Below are 19,757 nucleotides of genomic sequence, written 5' to 3' on the forward strand. Positions count from 1 at the left end.
CTTAATTCTTTCAGGTAAAGAAAGACACTGAAACTCAATGTTCACTTGCACTCACATATTCACAAAAAAATTTGGACACACACACACACACACACACACACACACACACACACACACACACACACACACACACACACACACACACACACACACACACACACACAGTGCCATCGTTGCCTGACCATTCCAAAGTCATTGCAGGCATGCCATGTCATGGCATTTCTCACACATGCTTGTTTTTTAATTTGCCTTTAGAAGCCACTGAGGACTCTGAGGAAGAGAATTCTGATGATGATGATGATGACAAGAAGAAGTCGGGGCGCCGCCATCGCCTCCTGCGGGCCAAGCTGTCCGTCAGCGAGGGCGAGGGCCAATCAGAGGCCAAGGAGAAGAAGGGCAAGGACGGGAAGAAGGAGAAAGGCAAGAAGAAGAGCAGGAGGAAAGGTAAGGAGGACTTCAAATTAGGACTGCATGATGTCAGAAAAAAAATTCTATACTCGATAACAGCATGCAATATCTCGGTGGTTATATTTCTAAATATCGTTTAAATATCGTTGAGTAGTTTTCTTGTCACCAATTTTCCGGTCTGTGTGGGGGGCGTGGCTTTGGTCTTGGCGGGCTTCCTTTGCATTTGTTGACATTCAGCTTGTGATTGGACAGCACAGAAGTTTTTTACTGGCCATCGATAATTAAGTCATTGTCGCGATACGCATATCGCCACTCTTGATGACGATTTTGATACATTTTTGACATATTGTGCTGCCCTACTCAAATACACACCAGTGACCCAGTGGACTGTGCTGCGTTTGGTTTGCACATGGAAATTTAGGCTGAATCTCATTTCTAATTTCTACCCCTACGCCTTCCCCTTGCCCCTCGCCTCTTCAAACTGAACAGTAAGGGGTAGGGCTTGAAACACAACCACTACGAAAGGAGACACCCCTTCAACAATCACTCATGACTAGGACTGGGTACTGAAATTCGGTTCCTTGATGGAGAAGAAGGAAAGGCTAAGGCAAAGAAAGTGGATGTAACCAAGAAGCGTCATTTTGTTTCCTTTCCGGTATCCACTTTATGTCGGGTGAACGCCCCTTTAGGAGACCTTCGGTTAGGAGACCTTCGGAGTCCTGAGGTTGAGAATCAATGAAGTCCCCTTAGCGCCGTAGATGGCGGTAGCGCACGTCTTGCGCAAACACCTCAAAAAGAGAAGAAAAAGTAGGGGACAACGCCCCCTTAGGAGACCCAACTTGACCACACGCTTTTTCATTGAGTGGGCGTGGTTTGCGATATCTTTGTTTGATTCAGAATTTTTGGCTAAGGTTCTACTTGGCATCTAAACGTGCCTTGTCTGTCGGTTCCACGTTTCGGTTCCCAGATATTTTTGACTTTTGACCTAGCGAAATACTTTTTTTATGCTGGGGGATTTTGTCTTGCTATAGCTGATTGTGGCGCTGTTTGGTTATGTCACTTTTTGATTCTGTCTTTGCTCACGCTGTGCATGTTTCGGTTTAGTTGTCAGCGACGACTCTGCTGACTCTGATTTCGAGGGCTCTGATGGTTCTGACAGCGAATCAGCGCTGAGCGAGGCCGTCAGCGAATCGGAGGGAGAAGGCAACAACAACAAGCGGAAAACCAGGTGTGATGCACAGCCATACGAGAAGCATACGCACACGCACATGCACACACACACACATGCACACACTCTTTTACCAGTGATGTTTAAAGTGAAAGCCCACATGGGAAACTCCCGCTGTCATTGTGACACAGCATGCAACAAAATTGCATGTATGCCTCATCTGTGCACTGGGGTTTCTCCAAGCGGTGTCCCAATTGTGTTGCCTGGCGCCGCCATCCTATGTACTCCACCCAAAGATTTTGGCTCCGCACATCGTCTGGCAAAAGCCTCGAGCTCAGTTCTCTCAGTGTTAAGCCAATCAGCAAACAGTTGAGAGTGGTGATGCAGAACTCACCCGCGAAGTCCGTTACTGATTGGTGAAGGTAACTATATTCACACTTTTGTTTTGTTATTTGTATGCTTTTGCGACACTATATCGTAACAGTCATGCTAATAGAGCACAACATGGGTTTTAATTTGAATTCGGAACTCCAATGAATTTAAATGGCAGGGTAAGATCAGACCATCTGCCACCCTCCATGGAGACGGATTCCTCTTGGCTTTTGCCAGACTGTTTGACGGAGTCAACAGTCGCTTTCGCCCAGGCTACCAATTGTGAGCAGCAAAAAGGCTTTTAGCACAAGTGAAATACCTTTTTTCTTGAACCCATGTTCTCCAAACTCCAACTCCCATTGTCATTGTGACACAGCACTCCACAGCACACAAGTGAACACTGGACACAGAAAAATTGCATTTATGCCTCGCCCGTGCAAGGGGGCAGCCCCCATTGGCGCCCCAACAGAGCAGTGCTGCGGGTTGGTACCATGCTCAGGAGGAGAATGAGGGAGAGCACTGGTTAATTACTCCCCCCACCAACCTGGTGGGTTGGGAGTCAAACCGGCAACCTTTGGGCTGCAAGTCTGACGCCCTAACCGCTTACACATGACTGCCCTTCTCTACAGAGCTGCTAAGAAAGCGAAGGATAAGGAGGAGGAGAGGAGCTACAAGCAGAAGCAGAAGCAGAAGAAACGGCGACGCATTAAAGTGCAGGACTCCTCCAGCGGCAAGGTACACTTTACCCAGCATGCACTATTCACTAGCGAATAAAGGGCATCAACCTCTAATCGCATCATGTATTTGCATTGCGATTTCATGTCACCTGCTCTGCTCTACAAAAGGCAAAGTGCAGTAATACGCCAACGTTGAAACTGAGGAGAAAAATGACTTGAAATCCTTGGTGTTAGGTTGGGTATTGTAATTACTGCAAATTTGACATGGCACCAATACCTCCAAAACGGGACACATTTGGAACAGAAGGCTTTTGTCATGTCTAGATAAATGGGATGTAATGAAGACCATGTTCAGTCTAAACACAATTTTGACAAAATATGTAGTTACTGCACTTTGCCTTCGTAGGGCAGTGTAGCCCAGATTGATTTTGTAGGTCTTGGTGACTACTCGTTTGTACAGCATCAAGAAAAAACACTGTTTAGTTCCTTTGAAAGTCATTTATTTAACCGTGAATGCCCTCTTATCTTCAAGGGGTCTATGTGGGAAAACGCCCAATAAACTGACTCATGACTTTTCAATGTTTTTGTTTTTGTCATTTTTAGTGACAGCAGCAATTATTGAAATGAACTTTGTGTGATGGTCCGTGTTGTTGTTGTTGTTGTTCCTGTCAGAGTGGAAGTGAGGAAGGTGAGGAGGACGAGGAAGGGGAGGACGGCGACGACGACAAGGGCACGCCCAAAGGCCGCAAGAAGATCCGGAAGATTCTCAAAGACGAAAAGCTGCGCTTGGAAACGCGGGACGCCCTGAAGGAGGAGGAGGACAGGAGGAAGCGCATCGCCGACCGAGAAGCACTGAGGGAGAAACTCCGAGAGGTGAGGAGGAGGGGACACACACCCACACATACATACACACACACTCACACATACATATACACACACACACACACACACACACACATGCATACACATTATTCAGGGATAAACTACGAGAAGTGAGGAGGAGGACACACGCACACGCACACGCACACACACACACAAACACACACAAACACACATGCATACACATTATCCAGGGAGAAACTACGAGAGGTGAGTAGGAGGACACACACACACACATGCACACACACACACATTACCCAAGGAGGAACTATGAGAGCTTAGAGGTATGGTTCAAGAGGCATACATTTGAAGCGTAGTTCACAGAGAGTCTCCAAAACATGTCTTATCTCTCTAAGCGCTAGTCGGAAAGCCCTCGTGCTTGTATACTCTTGTTCCACTCATCTCCACCCTGTCCCTCATCTCATCCTCAGTTCTTGTTGGAGATACTTCCATCTTCCTCAGCTCATATCCCACCTTTAAACGGGGGTTCAACTGTATTTGTACAGTATAGTGAAAAATGGGACAGGAAGCAAGTGGGGAGAGAGAGACGGGGAAAGGATTGACTCATGACCCGGGTCGGAATCGAACCCGGGTCGCCAGCGTAGTAACCCAGTGCCCTACCGTTAGGCCACGGCAAGGCCATTCCCTGTCTTTGTGACTGCCATCATGCTGCTCAACCCATTTTGTCCTGGAGACACATGCACTGCATTCAGGCTATTGAGATTTGAGGGTTAAAAAAAAGAAATATGTGTATGTTTGAGCTGAATGAACACATTCTAATGCAAAATGAGGGTCATAGCTTTTAAATGCAACTTATTTGTTGTTCGTATGTGCTTCGGCGGCTGCGATTCAGTAGACAGAGAGGGCACCCTTTCCCAAAAAGGGTTTAGGCTAAAATGGGTTAATGTAATGTACGGTATGCCTGCCTTTCTGTGTGTGTGTATCCTTAGGTGATTGTGGTGGATGAGGCGTCCAAGGTGAAAGACAAAAATACGGTACAAAACATTATATTACAATTACATTACAGTCTAATATTGCAATCTCCTCACCTGCTTCCCGTCCCATTCTTCAGTGTTCATGACATGTCTCCTCGGCTTTCTCCAAGGTGTCACATCATCATCACCACCAGGAATTACCGTACCGTAGTACCATGAGCATCAGTATTGCACATTTTCCTTGTGCTCTTCCAATATTTCCCCTGCTCATTCCCCTTCTTCATGATCTTGCTGTTTATTGTAATGTACCACATGGCTGTCTCCCTTCAGGTGATTGTGGTGCAGGAGCCTGGCCTCCCAGGTGTCTTGTCCCATCACCACCAAGCTGGTGCACTCATTCCCCTCCTTATATTTTCTTATATCTTCTTACATGTGCCATACGTGTATCTGTCTCGTCCCGTCTCGTCATGGTACCTTATGGCTGTCTCTCTTTAGGTGATCGTGGAGGCCTCTTGCGCCAAGGTCACATCAACACCAATAACTCATTCCCCTCCTTATAATATCTCCTTATATCTTCTTATATGTATGTACCATATGTGTATCTGTCTCCGTAGGTACCAAGCTGGTGCAGTGATTCCCCTTCTTATATCTCCTTATATCTACCTTCTTATATGTACCATAAGTGTCTTCTCAGGTGATCGTGATGGAGGAGACGGTGACGTGAGGTGATGTGTCCCATCACCACTACAAACCAAGCAACCATAAACATTGTAATTGTAATATAATGTAAAGTACCATATGTGTATCTGTCGTCAGGTGATCGTGGTCCCGTCATGGTACCGTATGGCTGTCTCTCTCTCTTCGGGTGATCGTAGTGCAGGAGGCCTCCAAGGTGTCTTGTCCCATCACCACCAAGCCGGTGCACTCATTCCCCTCCTTATATCTCCTTAGATGTACCAATTATGTGTCTCCTCCTCAGGTATCAAGCTAGTGCAGTGAGTCCCCTTCTCCTTATATGTACTTATATGAACCATATGTGTGTCTCCTCTCCTCAGACTGGTGGAGGAGGCGCTCCATCACCACCAAGCTGGTGCACTCATTCCCCCTCCTTATACCTCCTTATATCTTCTTATGTGTATTTATATGATATACTTATATGTGTGTCTCTCTCTTCAGACTATCGTGGTGGAGGAGGCGTCCAAGGTGCAGTGTCCCATCACCACCAAGCTGGTGCACTCATTCCCCCTCCTTATACCTCCTTATATCTCCTTATGTGTGTTTATATGATATACTTATATGTGTGTCTCTCTCTTCAGACTATCGTGGTGGAAGAGGCGTCCAAGGTGCAGTGTCCCATCACCACTAAGCTGGTCCTGGATGAGGACGAGGAGACCAAAGAGCCCCTGGTGCAGGTGCACCGCAACCTGGTCACAAAACTCAAGCCACATCAGGTCGACGGTACGTACACAACTGCTTGTAATGGTGGACCGTTATCATGGCGGTTATCATAGTCGTTATCACAGCTGGCACAAATAAAGCCTTTTCATTGAACTTCATAGGTATGAACGGCCATTCGGGTACTTTGCTTGTGAATGTGCGTTTCGCTCCTTTTTGGGGGAAAACAAACCGAATGTCTTATTAACCTACATGCTACATCGGGTAGCCTAAATGAACAGAGTCCATGCTTCAGCCACGGCTGTTTGGCTATTATTTGAACAGCCGACTACAGAACATGTCTTCGGCATGTTGAGTATGAACAACGCTAGTCTAAAGGTCCTTGGGCCTCATTTATAAAACTTTGCGGAAGAAATGCGCCAAAAGATGGCGCACGCACGAAACTCAGGATGTGCGTGCGCAAGAAAATATTCAGATTTATAAAGCATGGCGCACGCACGTTCCACGTCGATTTCCCTTTATAAATCCCAACTGACTCTGAAGTTGCGGCAAATGTGCGCACCTGTGGACACACCCATAATTATCTATGAATATTCAGTGAAACGCCCAAAATGAATATTTATATCTGTGGACGGCGTGTGGAAAGCAGACGAGATAGCCTATTTACCACATGTGGAGCAAACAGTTTTATTAGATAGGCCTAGAGAACGTTGGGCAAAGTGGAGCGGTTAAGTTTGGGAAGTCGTACAAAAATAATCCCTCGAATTGCAGCATGTGGATGGTTATGTTCGCAAAAATCACGCTATACCAGTGTATAAATAAAACTAACAAAATAAATAAAATAAGGATGGCATGGACATGAACCTGCCAAGTCATGGACATGTAGTAGGCCTATTAATTGAGTTGTGAGCAAAGGGAAAAATAGCTGCGTCAAGGAAACATCTCACATGGCATGTCCCCATGTGAAATTCACCGGTAGAAAATCTATTCGGTGTTTCATCGCACCTCATATGCACCGGGTTTAAACTTTTTTCAACAATTGCCGTTGGTCACTGCGCGCAGCTGTCTGCTTTCAGCTCAAAGCGACGCCCCAACTGTGGATCGACATATCCACAGACAGCATGACATATGGACATTTTCTAGTCTGTATTTATTAAATGTGTGTATTATAAACGTGCATTATCAGTGTATAAGGCCAGCTGTCAAATGCACACCTCTGCTTCTTCGATGACGAATAACCGCATGGAAAAGAAATGACATGCAACAAGAGAAACGAAGCTGTCCAGGCACTTGCGCTTGCCTGTATGTCTGAGAAAATCAACCATTACAGATGCACTTGGGACTCGAGCAGATGATTCTGCAACTGGCTTAAATGTTGACGTAATTCCTTGCAGACTCTGAACACTTTATAGCCTACCGATACGATTATAGCCTGATACTGGAAAGGTCCGTGGTTATTGTTAATAAAATGTAGGGTATTTCCAAATGTAACGTTGGCCTATCCTAAACGTAAAATTTGAAGCGTCTATTACTTCCTTACAAAACATGCATGTGGCTATGGATAGGCCAGGTAGGCCTACTTATTATTTTCCACCATTACCAAAAAACAAACAACCGCGTTTCGCGAACTGGATTAACTAATGTTTAAGTGGCTATCGTGACAGGTGACCTTTGACTTTTTTCTTCAACCAATTTCGGGTCGTTCTTCCAGCTACCTCCCGAGGTCGCGCTTTCCGCGTTTGGTCTTTTGTTTAGTGCCTACGCATGGGTCAAACTTTGCGTGGAGCTGCGCACGTTTACCGCCAAGTTCTTTTTCTATAAATACCAAACCTTGCGGTGAACTTGGCGTGCGCAGTCTTTTGTGCGTACGCACCCGTTATAAATGAGGCCCCTTGTCTTTGGTTTATTCTTTCCCAACACCACCAATTGACTTGCATTGGCTTTCCCCCCAATGTTTCCCCCCAAAAAGGGGCGTAACGCACATGGCACATGTCATGCCGTTTATGCGTATACGCAACCTGGTCACCATGCTCAAGTGACACCAGGTGCATGGTACATACATCATCTGTGATGGTCTGTCATCATAGGCGGCGCTACAGCAAGACTCTTGGGGAAGCTAAAAAAAAAAAAAGGGGGGGGGGGTGCAAACGTGGTCTTGCTCGTGCGCCAATGGAACTCTTGAACGCGACAGGCACACACACACGCGCACACACACACAGACACTGGAGGCAGGGGAGGAAGACGGCTATTTGCCAGACCATGGACTATTATCTCCCAAAAATGTCTCGAGCAATCAAATCATACACCCGACTGTCCACACCTTTGTTTCTATTGACATTTTCATGCGCTAGGTCACTCTACCTCAGTACCTCACTCTAACTCGTAAAACTAATGACGAGGCAAAATGCGCACACACGGGGGGAAGACAGGAGAGCAAATAAGCCAGCTGATTGACCATATCATGCCCAAAAATATCATGATATGGGGCTCTCATATCCTACAGGCTGTCTTCAGATGTCAATTTTGCAGCACAAATAATACAAATATGCTGTAATTTTGAATTTCTAGTTGAAGTAGCTTGTAATGTAGTTCGCTACATTTTCCAGATGGTTGTAACTAGCTTAATATTTCTATTGGATGTAGCTTGTCTAGTGGAGCTAAATGTTAGCTTACTAGGTTCTACAAATAAGTAGCTTGCGCAGCCAGACAATGTTCTCGCTGCCTCGCACTGTACTGTCCACTCCAGTCACACGCAGATGCCCAACAAACGCAAGCGAATATACACACATTACATATGGTAACTAAACCACCCTGGCAGGCCACCATGAATTCAGGAAAGGTGTGCATTTTTGAAAGTGGTGTTCGCTTGGTGACAGGATAGCACAGGTGTTTTGCTTTGTGATGGCTAGTTAGACGGAAGACAAGTAGACAACTACATCGAACAACATTGACAACAACATTGCCACCAAATAGTAAACTTAGCGCTTCGGCGAGCACATCAGGGGGAAAAACTGATTTCCTACCTTATTCTGTCCTGTTAATTCCTGCTACTTGAAGATAGAGGCAAAATGTCCATTTAGATTCGCCAAATAGGCTATCCATTTGATAGATGTAGTGTGGTTGAATAACGAATGCTAAAGAGGAAAATGTCAACATTGTGACCTATGGCTGGTGGAAAAAAAACGAATGATCTATATATGAAATGCAGTGGAATCCCAATTTATTCTAGAGGTCATTGCTTTATCAAGATATTAAACATTCCAGATTTCATTTCATAAGCCACGAGCCCGGCCGCCTCACTGCCTGGCTCTGTTGAAGCCAGTAGAACTGACACCTGATTGGTTGGCCGCAGCATGACATCGCCGCAACGAGGCTAGATCTGCTAACAAGGTGGATAGGCACGCACTTCAGCAGGAAACACACGTTCTGTTTCCTTGTGTGTGCCTGCGACACTCCATCGCTGGATATAAAAAAAAACATGATTTTAAAATTTCATTTCATTTATTTCTTATGACAACTTTGGGGAAGCTAAGCTTCCCCTAGCCTCTTAATAGCGCCGCCCATGTCTGTCATGTTACTGACACTTTATTGATGGGGCACAATGTAGGATGACGTCGTTTGCGCTGTGCCCGTGGCAGGCCTGTCTCAAAATCTACACTGTCATGAAAAAATGCTGTAAATAAACTCGCTGTGAGTGTTTTTCATCACGGAATGCCAGCAGTTGATACAAATCTGAATATGGTATGTAAAGCGATTTTTCGTATGAGAAGTGACAATGTTTCCCATGACACTGTCAAAAAGTTATATTTGGGGTTCTCATCAGACGGACCATGAAAGTGGTCGCGAGAGTCATCGTTCACTTACTAATGACTCAAATAAGCATCGGCTGACTGGCCAGTAATTAATTAAACTTTTAATCCTACCTAGAGCCCCTTTAAAGTTAAACATATCAAGCCTTATCATTTCCACAAGTTTATATGCAACCTGGTCCCCAAGCGCACACAGCAGCTGCTGTGAGGAGAGCTGGAGGTTCAAGATATTGAGTCCTAAGACACTCACAAAAGATGCTTGCTAGTGCCTAAACCATTTTAAGGGAATGTTACCGTCAGCCTATGAAGAAAAACCTGAATATCTAATATGCATTAATAATAGAATCACTATAAACGAATTGCATTGAAGCGACCCATCGTCTTGCATTAGAACTTGTTCATTCAGCTCTAACATACCAATATTTTTTTACCAATAAAAACCTCTCATATCTCAAAGCCTTAGCCCCTTAATGCGCGCCGTACCTCCAGTGGCACGCTGTAATAGTCACTGAAATGTAACTACCATAGCACTACAATACTATGACACAACACAGGCCCTTTAGTAATGCACCACAACTTGGTCATTACCATACTGGTAACAACAAATGTATAAAGCCGCGTCTTAAGGGGTTAATGCTGCACCAGGGGGAGCTGTTCCGTAGCCAATAGAGGTGTCCATTTTCCATACATGTGTGCATCTGGGTTTGAGTCCAGCCAGTCTGTATCTTGCTCCCATTCACTTACTGCTACTCTGATCTGTCATGTCCAGGTTAGAGGTAGAAGGCTGGACATGGTGGGCATGTGATGCTGCCTGGTGTTGACTGGTGACGACAAATCAGAAAGTACCAAAATACCAAGAATGACTTGGGAGTATTATTACTGGAAGTGTGTGACTTCAAGGAGCACATAATGCTGAGTGTAAATGTTAGTCCAGCTGTCATGTTTGTTGGCTCTTGTATGCCTTCATAGGTGATGAGTTCCAGTCCAAAACATTTTCAAAAACTGCCTGGAGGAACTAAATCTGGCCCAATTTTACCCAAATTCTATTGATTTATATGGCCATACATCCGCAGGAAAACCCCCCCAATGCCTTTTTTACCCCCTGGCGGCCATCCTAAACAGCCCAACTGGGCGGGAAGCCGCCTTATCTGGCAACACTGATGAAGATGCTCTTTTCTAATGATGGGCCACGTGAGGAGTGTTAAGCTGTGAAGGAATCATGGCAACATAAACACAACGTTAAGTAAGCACTGTCACCCAGAGTCAGAGGCTCCAGAGACTGACCTTTTGGCTATTGGTTAAGTCAGGGGTGGGGAACCTTTTTCATTCGAGGGGCCAGTTCAAATTCATCGAACGGCCGTTAAAGTCCTCCGGGGGGCGCACTTTAGGCCTATAGCAAAGGTAGCAACCTTTAAAACAGACCCAACCTTCTCTGGGTCCCCTGACTATAGCTTAATTGTTTTGAAAATTTAATTTAAAAATTAATTTCCTTTACAAAATTTAATATTTCATGTGAAGCTGCATAACAAAATTATATCGGGAGCCGGATAAAAGGGCCTCAAGGGCCATAATCGGCCCTCGAGACATAGGTTCCCCACCCCTGGGTTAAGTCCAAAGTAAATTTGACTCTGGTAGCAGGTTTTTGACAGCTCCACTGGTGTTTGGAGCCATCTCCGAGTGAGACTGACCTTGGCAGCACGTGATGAGTGATGGGCCTTGGTTTCTGGTTCCAGAGTCCAGATTTAGTTTTTTTCCTAGCTAGGAGTTGACTTGGAGCCTGTCTCCCTCTGACTGAAGGAATTAAAGGTATTTGATGTTTGTTATAGACGCCGGTCTGATAAATAATGATCCGAGCGTTCCACACCCACCAGTTGCAGCCTGGCGCGTTAACCTTTAGTAGTGGTGTGTGTGTGTGTGTGTGTGTGTGTGCGTGCGTGTGCGCGTGTGTGTGCGTGCGCGTGCGTGCGTGTGTGTGCGTGCGCGCGTGCAAGTGTTTAGAGACTGTGAAGGATTTGTCTTGAAGGATGGTTAGGAGTTAAGCATTTGTCTGAGCTCCTCAGCTGAACCGCTTTGTGTTCTGTAGCTTGATGATTTGTGTGTGATTTGGGCTCAAACCCGCTACCTACCAGCCGATGCTCCAGTTCAGGCATGGACCAGACAGATAGCTCTGCGCTACCGATAGTGTATGAGACTTCGGGAGGGAGGTCTACTAACATTCCACGCCAAACGCTGCTTGTTGGCATCTGTTAAATATCTCTGCTTCTTTGTGCAGCTGTGCAGTTCATGAATTGAACATTTCATGAGTTTTATGTGTATACTCTACTCCTTTGTGCAGCTGTGCAGGACCTCGTTTCTTGAAAGCATCGTTGCTAACCAGTTATCAACTTCATAGGTTTCCAATGGGAAATTGTTCATTGTTCATTTGTGTGTTTTTGTGTATCTTCTTAAGTATCCTCTTGTGTGTGCAAGCGTGCTGTTCATGATGTGTGTGTCTCATGCTTTTTATATGCTCCTTTGTGCAGGCGGTTTGTTCATGATGTGTGTGTTTCATGTGTTCCATGTGTGTCTTGTTGTGTGTGTGCAGGCGTGCAGTTCATGTGGGACTGCTGCTGTGAGTCGCTGAAGAAGACCAAGAAGAACCCGGGCTCCGGCTGCATCCTGGCCCACTGTATGGGGCTGGGCAAGACGCTGCAGGTCAGAGACACACACACACACACACACACACACACACACACACACACACACACACACACACACACACACACACACACACACACACACACACACACACACACACACACACACACACACAGGGTCTTTATGTTGCATCCTCGCCCACTGTATGGGGCTGGGCAAGACTCTTTAGGACACACACACACACACACTCAGGGTCTTTATGCTGCATGCTAGCCCACCCTATGGGGCTGGGCAAGACGCTGCAGGTCGGAGACACACACACACACACACACACACACACACACACACACACACACACACACACACACACACACACACACACACACACACACACACACACACTCAGGGTCTTTATGCTGCATGCTAGCCCTCTGCATGGGGCTGGGCAAGACGCTGCAGGTCACGTGTCTGACGTGACTGTTAGAATTTCAGGCAGAGGAAGCCTTTTTCATTGTAGGGGCCACTTTAAGTCCTATGAACACAAACCAGGATTTCCCCCTGCTCTTTAGGCCTATATTGAAGGCGGAAAACTTTTACAACAGACCCCACCATTACTGCTTCACCTGAAAATGTAGCTTGAATGTTTTGCAAATGTAATTTCAAACATTTCTTCACAAAACATATTTCACTATTTTACTTTACTGTATTATTGGACCTTGTGCAGTGTTTTTGATATTCCTTTTTATTTTTTATTTTATTATTATTTTTATCGGTTTCTGTATATATTGATTCGTAATATTTTATGTTGTTGAACTGGGACTACCAGAGACTTTTGAAAATGTGTCCTTGAAATGCAGGCCTTCCTATTTTTCGTTTCCATATGATGTACCACTGCAAATGTATACTATACGGAGTGTGTTTCAATAAAAATTTGAATTACAAAAAAAACAAAACATATTTCACGTGAAACTGCATAATATGAGAATTATAACGGGATGTCGGATATATGACTGTCTCAAGGACCGTAAACAGCCCTGGAGACATGGGCCCCCCACCCCTGATTTCAGTGATTGGAGCCGGCTATTATAATTTCAGTGGACAAATGCAGGGTGGGATGTGGGTTTTTTTTTTAAGGCCTTAATTATAAAGTGGAAATGAAGAGTTCCTCTGTTGCCTGGTTGAAATATAATGCTATAATGCCAAATATTAACAGCAAGAGGCTATGGTTTCAAGGTTCACAGAACACGCATGCTGGTAACACCCTAGACACAACATCACACGTCTGTTTTGATCAAAGTGGTGTTTCGGCGACTGCAAAGAAATCTACCGCTAAGTGTATTTTGTGACTCACTTAAGCATGACTCATTGTTTAATCCCCCCCCCCCCTTATTTTTGTGTGTGTGTTTTTGGAAAACACCCGTATAACCCTTTCAACAAAACATTTTTCAAAACATTTTTCAAAACACACGGAGTCTAATAACTGAATGTGAGCGGGAATAGAAACCAGTGTGACCTGCTGTGAGATGGCTTTGATGTTTCCCTGTGACACTGTATGAGTGTGTGAGGGCCTTTTGTACTGTTGTCTAATCTGATGTGGGAATGGGATGTGTTCCTGCTCTGATAACATTGATGCCCTCCTGCTGTCTTGAAAACATCCTATGCTGTGTATGTGCGGTGCGCGTGTGCGTGTGCGCGAAATAGTTTGTGTGTGTGTGACTGGCCTTATGTCACTGCTAACTCAACACATTTCAATTTACCGTGTGTGTGTGTGTCTGCACATACAGTATGTAACAGTGAGATTTCTCTGTGTCCTGCTGTTGCTGTGTTTGTCCTGCAGGTGGTGACGTTCCTCCACACCCTGATGCTGTGTGAGAAGATGAGCTTCAACACGGCGTTGGTGGTGTGTCCACTCAACACCGTCCTCAACTGGAAGAACGAGTTCGAGAAGTGGCAGGATGGAATGAAGGACGAGGAGAGCTTGGAGGTAGACCGTTAATACTTAAAGGAACAAGTAATGTAGGCCTAATATTAAAATAATGTGTCTCACCTGAAGGACGAGGAGAGCTTGGAGGTAGACCGTTAATACTTAACAGGACAGGGCCCTAAATTAACTTTTTTTCATCACCGGCCAAAATGGCCCGTAGATTCTTTTCTTACCAGCCAAACACAGACTCACTAATAGGTCAAAATGGCTGGTAAGTTGGTCTTCTCTACCAGCCGAAATGAAATTTCACCAGCATTTGGCTGTTTGGCAGGTATTAATTTAGAGCTCTGTTACAGGAGCTAGTAGTGTAGGTCTAATACAAAAATAATGTTAGTGTAGACTCTATTTTATGTAATCCATTGAAAAAAAAACCCTACAATTGTAGCATTAGCTGTGGTTGCGCCACACTGACGTGTGCTACTACTAAAACGTCACTGACCCTACTACAATACGATTTGATCATTGCCATTCTGATAACAACGGCCTGTTACAGCTATAAGTGGCTTTGGATAAAATCGTCAGCTGACACTTTTATCCAAGGCGACTTTATTCATTACATTACGGTACACTTAGCTAAGTGTAATGTAATGTAATGAATGTGTGTGTGTGTGGGTGAACGAGCTGGCCTAGTGTAATGTAATGTAATGTGTGTGTGTGTGTGTGTGTGTGTGTGTGTGTGTGTGTGTGTGTGTGTGTGTGTGTGTGTGTGTGTGTGTGTGTGTGTGTGTGTGTGTGTGTGTGTGTGTGTGTGTGTGTGTGTGTGTGTGTGTGTGTGTGTGTGTGTGTGTGTGTGTGTGTGTGTGTGTGTGTGTGTGTGTGTGTGTGTGGGTGAATGAGCTAGCCTAGTGTACTGTAATATAACGTAATGTAATGAATGTGTGTTTGTAGGTGAACGAGCTGGCCACGGTGAAGCGTCCTCAGGAGCGGGCGTACGCCATGCAGCGGTGGCACGAGGACGGCGGCGTCATGATCATCGGCTACGAGATGTACCGCAACCTGACGCAGGGACGCAGCATCAAGAGCAAGAAGCTCAAGGAGACCTTCCAGAAGACACTGGTCGACCCAGGTATGGCACAGATATAAGGCTGTGCAGTATATCGTATTAATACAAAAATAGATCAACATACATTTTCCAACAGGGCAACAAACATCTATAAAATGCATTAGAAGTAGTTTGCTTTTCATAGTACAGTTTAGGGCTGTGCAATATATTGTATTAATATCGTGATATTCAGTATTGCAGTCAAACAATATCAAATTTCATAATATCGATAATAATATCCCCCTTACGGCACACCTAAGGACTGTTCTATTCATTGTAGGAGTATTATGACACGCCCCTTTAGGCAGACCGGAACCTGATCACGTTAGGTGCCCATAGCAACCTATTACATTGGCATATCTCTATATACTTAAAGAATCTCTGGTGTTATCCCTTACGCAATGTTATCCCTTACACAATGTAATGTGTCCTCAGGTCCGGACATCGTCATCTGTGATGAGGGCCACATCCTGAAGAACGAGACGTCCGCCGTCTCCAAAGCCATGAACAGCATCAAGACGCGCAGGAGAGTCATACTCACTGGCACGCCACTGCAGAACAACCTCGCCGAGTGTAAGTGATGGGTGTGTGTGTGTGTGTGTGTGTGTGTGTGTGTGTGTGTAAATGTGTGGGAGATTGTTTGTGAGTCGAGTGAGATGATGTGAGTGTGTGTCGGCGAAAGTGTAACCTTAAGTGTGTGGTTGATGGTGTGAATATGTTTTTGTAGGAGATGGCGTGTGTGTGAGGGCAAGTGTTCTGAAGATGTGTTTGGATTGTGTTTGTCGGTGAATGTGTGCAATGAGTGACTTCTGAAGTGGTGCTCCCGGCACGGAAATGTAATTTGTATTAAGACTACTAATCAAGAACTGTCAAGTTTCTGTGAGTGTTTTGTGAGTGTGTATGTATGCAAGTGTGTATTTCATATTTACATATGTGTGTGATTGGTGACTAAATGCTAAAGTGGTCCTGCTTCCATGTGAATGAGATTTGTACCGAAACCGCTATGTTTTTTTGTTGCGATTAATTACTTAAACGATAACCGTTTCAGCTTGAGCTATTGTTTCTGTTAGTGATGCCGACCGCTTTCGCTCCCAAGTTAAAATCCGGCTTGTTAGTTTTTGCGAACGGAAGCTCTTTAGTTCCTCTTGCAAATAAACGTGTGGGTTTCTTTCGGCCTGCGTGTTTGTGTGTTGCCGTTTTTACACAGTTTATCTCCAGGGTCGTTTATGTTTATCCTGCCTGTATCCGCACATGTGTCTGCCTCCCCTTCCCCCCCCAACACCTGTGTCTAATGGTTGTATCCGGCTTTCCAACAAGACGCTGAAGATGACTTTGGTCGAAGCATCTGTCTTGTCTGTTTGTCATGCTGCCATGTTTAATCACTATTAGATTTGTATTTCAGACTGCGACTTTCCTCTACCAAATGAACTAACTTAGTTCCCGCACCCAAAGACTTAAAGGTGCACTGTGTAATATTTGTAGTAGTTTATTTCCAGAATTCACACTAGTACATTTTAATTTATTATTCAGTAAATATGTCCACAGGGATTAAAGTTTTCCGTCGCTATGACGGATTTCCGTCAACTGGATTTTCGTTTGGACGGATTTCCGTCCTTATAATTCATGTCAATTCATTCACAATTTTTACTTTCCAACTGAACTCAAATCGAGAGCACTCCTGGTCATGAGAAGGGGAGGAAAGGTGTGTTTGGTGTACGGATTTAGTTATACACGCCACCACCGGTGGTGTCATACAACAGATTCACTCAGTAGTTTTGAGCCATCGTCTTCCGTGTTCCAAAAAAAAAAAAAGTACATGAGCGGTCAACAATTCAGTTGCGGCGCAGCGCGAGAGATTAAAAAAACAAAAACAAATAGCCAACATTGTTGCTGATGGCAGAAAAGAAAATAAGTGTAATACTATGTATTTAAAGTGCAATGACAATCATTAAACGAGTTGGACTGATATTCCAATATGGGCTAATAATGAATGGAATGCATAGCTGGAAGAAGGTAGGACACGTTTCCATTATCATTGCACCTGCCGTGGCGGATAGTTAGAAAAAAATAATAGTTTACTTCGACTGCGCATGATGTCCTTTTCATGGAGGGTTTTCCTTTTAAGCATTGTGACTTTTACTAACATTATTCATAGCCCCAATGGAACGGCTATCATTGGCAGCTAGCCATGCGTAATACCATGCGTTTCATCCTCAAAGTTTAGCGCGTTTGAATAGCTACGTGAAGAAATAGCTCTAGTTGTCTTTCTGACAATTTACAGTCTCATCTGTAATAGCATATTCACTTTGTTGTTGCCAATATATATTTAAGAAATAAGTTACAAAATGGGTTGCATTTTACAGGGGTCACGGAGGCTATCCCTGGCAGAGCCAATATTTTATGTCTTGTTCTGGGAAGCAGTGTTCTGATGGGTGGACTCATGGTCAATAAATGCAGTTTCGGTGTTTGTTTCACGTTCAAGGCTTGTTGTGGGCTACTGTGAGATGCTATTTCTGCTAACTGGAATAGTGTGCAGCAACAGTTGTGTGTGTGCTTGTTTTGAGTGGCTCAACGTCTGTGTCCATCTTCAGGGACTATACGCTTCGTTTGAGTTCAGTTATTTGCGCACTGCGCACTCAGGACTGATAGGTGGGTGATTTGTCTTGATTCGAGTGGAAAGTTACGCGACAAGCTTGGGAAAGTGTGTTCGTATGTTCGATAGACGTATGTCTATGACTGTGTCGTGTCTGCTTGGGTCGTGTAAGCTTGTAGGAGAGAACACGGGTGCGTGTAGGAATCGGGGACGTTTTTTAAATCAATGGTAAGCGTGTGCCTGTCACCGCACATCGAGAAGCAAAAAAGTACCGGTAGCCATAGGTTTTCAAAACGGTAGAACACAAGAGGTAGACTACCGCACCCTGTTTGTAAACGTCAACGTCAAGTTATTTGTAACAGGATGAATAGTGAAAAACATACAAAATAACCAACAACTAGTTTTCTCCCTCTGATTGCTACGTATGACCAGTGCATTATTTTTTAAATGTCAGAAATACTGCAAGCAATGCGCACCCGTGCTTTCACCAGAACAGTTGCCCATTCTGATGGGAAAGACAAAATATAGCCTACTACTACTACAAAAAAAACATAATGGGATCACTGTATCAACGCATTGCAATTCCAAGTCAATAATTCTGTGATATCAGCATTTTGAAGCAACACTCATTGTGAATCCATTCTCCATAATGTTGTGAACAATTCATAAACAATGGGTAGAAATAAGAGGAAATAACCAAAACATGCCCCAAATTGCAGTTCAATGTTTGCAGTCTGATATATCCTTTATCCCTCCATTCTCGGCCAGTTCTAGTCAATCTGGTGGCCTAGGCCTGCCCCCTTTCCCTCTTTCCTTTTTCTTGTATTTAGAAATTGGCATATGTAAACATAGCATTGTAGGCCTACATCTGATTGAGCACATCTGATCTAGTACCTATAGGTACATTCATACTGAGAGTGTATATAGGCCTACTGAGTGTATAATGAATATTCATTGTTAATGTGAAGTGTAAAGTTTTATGTTGGTTGAAGTTCTGATTTTGTGGCACTTTCTGGTATTACTGGCGCCCTCAAGACATAGGTCTATTTTGCTCTAGGCGACTGCCCTGTCTGCCTATGCCTAGTGCTGGCTCTGGCACCATTCCTTGCATAAAACCAGTGTATGTTTCGTTATGAGGGCAAAGCCTGGCTACATTGGTTTTCGTAGGGTTACGGAGTGATACTCGATCGGGTGCCTAACCGGTAAAAAAGTTCAGTCAGATTACTTTTTTTTGCTTTAATCCCTGTGTCCATGAAAAGATCAAATTTGGCAATGGGCAGCAAAGTTTCAGTGAGCAGCATTGTTGCAGTTCCTCCTCTGGCCACCATTCTACACAGTGCACCTTTAATTTAAGGTGTCTGAAGTTCCTCTTCTTGGAGCACCTCTTCTTCTAAAAAAATAAAAAAATAAAAAATAAAATGTCTGTCTTCCTACAGACCACTGCATGGTGAACTTCATCAAGGAGAACCTTCTGGGTTCTCTCAAGGAGTTCCGGAACCGCTTCATGAACCCCATCCAGAACGGCCAGTGTGCCGACTCCACTCCCAACGACGTGCGACTCATGAAGAAGAGAGCCCACATCCTCTACGAGATGCTGGCTGGATGCGTACAGGTACTCTTTCTTCACTTCTGCACTTTGACTGCACTTTTTTTTTGGCAGAGGCATTTGTAGGGAGAGTTGTGATAACGAGGGAACTGGAAGTAGATTTGCCACTTGTAATGTAGATCGAAATAGCTCTAGGAAGTGGCTTTCCTTTATGCTAGTCTAACACAGAACCAAGCCAAGGAGAATTGAACTACATTTCTGGGTAATTGCCAACAAATATATGCACTAGGAATCGGCATATTTGTGATTAAT

General features: G+C 44.5%; 1 protein-coding gene across 5 annotated transcripts in view; it reads left to right on the forward strand.

The window, feature by feature from the left end:
• Positions 1 to 19,757, forward strand: part of atrx (ATRX chromatin remodeler) — a 102,838-nt gene that overhangs the window by 14,484 nt on the left and 68,597 nt on the right. For 3 of the 5 annotated variants that reach the window (XM_063190120.1, XM_063190121.1, XM_063190125.1), the window contains 11 exons: positions 256 to 444; positions 1,513 to 1,636; positions 2,578 to 2,683; positions 3,298 to 3,498; positions 4,455 to 4,499; positions 5,756 to 5,897; positions 12,228 to 12,337; positions 14,118 to 14,264; positions 15,153 to 15,330; positions 15,742 to 15,879; positions 19,336 to 19,511. In XM_063190120.1, coding sequence (XP_063046190.1) covers positions 256 to 444; positions 1,513 to 1,636; positions 2,578 to 2,683; positions 3,298 to 3,498; positions 4,455 to 4,499; positions 5,756 to 5,897; positions 12,228 to 12,337; positions 14,118 to 14,264; positions 15,153 to 15,330; positions 15,742 to 15,879; positions 19,336 to 19,511 — 1,556 coding nt within the window. The remainder of the gene's footprint in view (positions 1 to 255; positions 445 to 1,512; positions 1,637 to 2,577; positions 2,684 to 3,297; positions 3,499 to 4,454; positions 4,500 to 5,755; positions 5,898 to 12,227; positions 12,338 to 14,117; positions 14,265 to 15,152; positions 15,331 to 15,741; positions 15,880 to 19,335; positions 19,512 to 19,757) is intronic. The other 2 variants (XM_063190123.1, XM_063190124.1) reach the window with 1 other exon arrangement.

This window comes from Engraulis encrasicolus, chromosome 23 (genome assembly GCF_034702125.1).
Source record: "Engraulis encrasicolus isolate BLACKSEA-1 chromosome 23, IST_EnEncr_1.0, whole genome shotgun sequence".
Taxonomy (NCBI): Eukaryota; Metazoa; Chordata; class Actinopteri; order Clupeiformes; family Engraulidae; genus Engraulis; species Engraulis encrasicolus.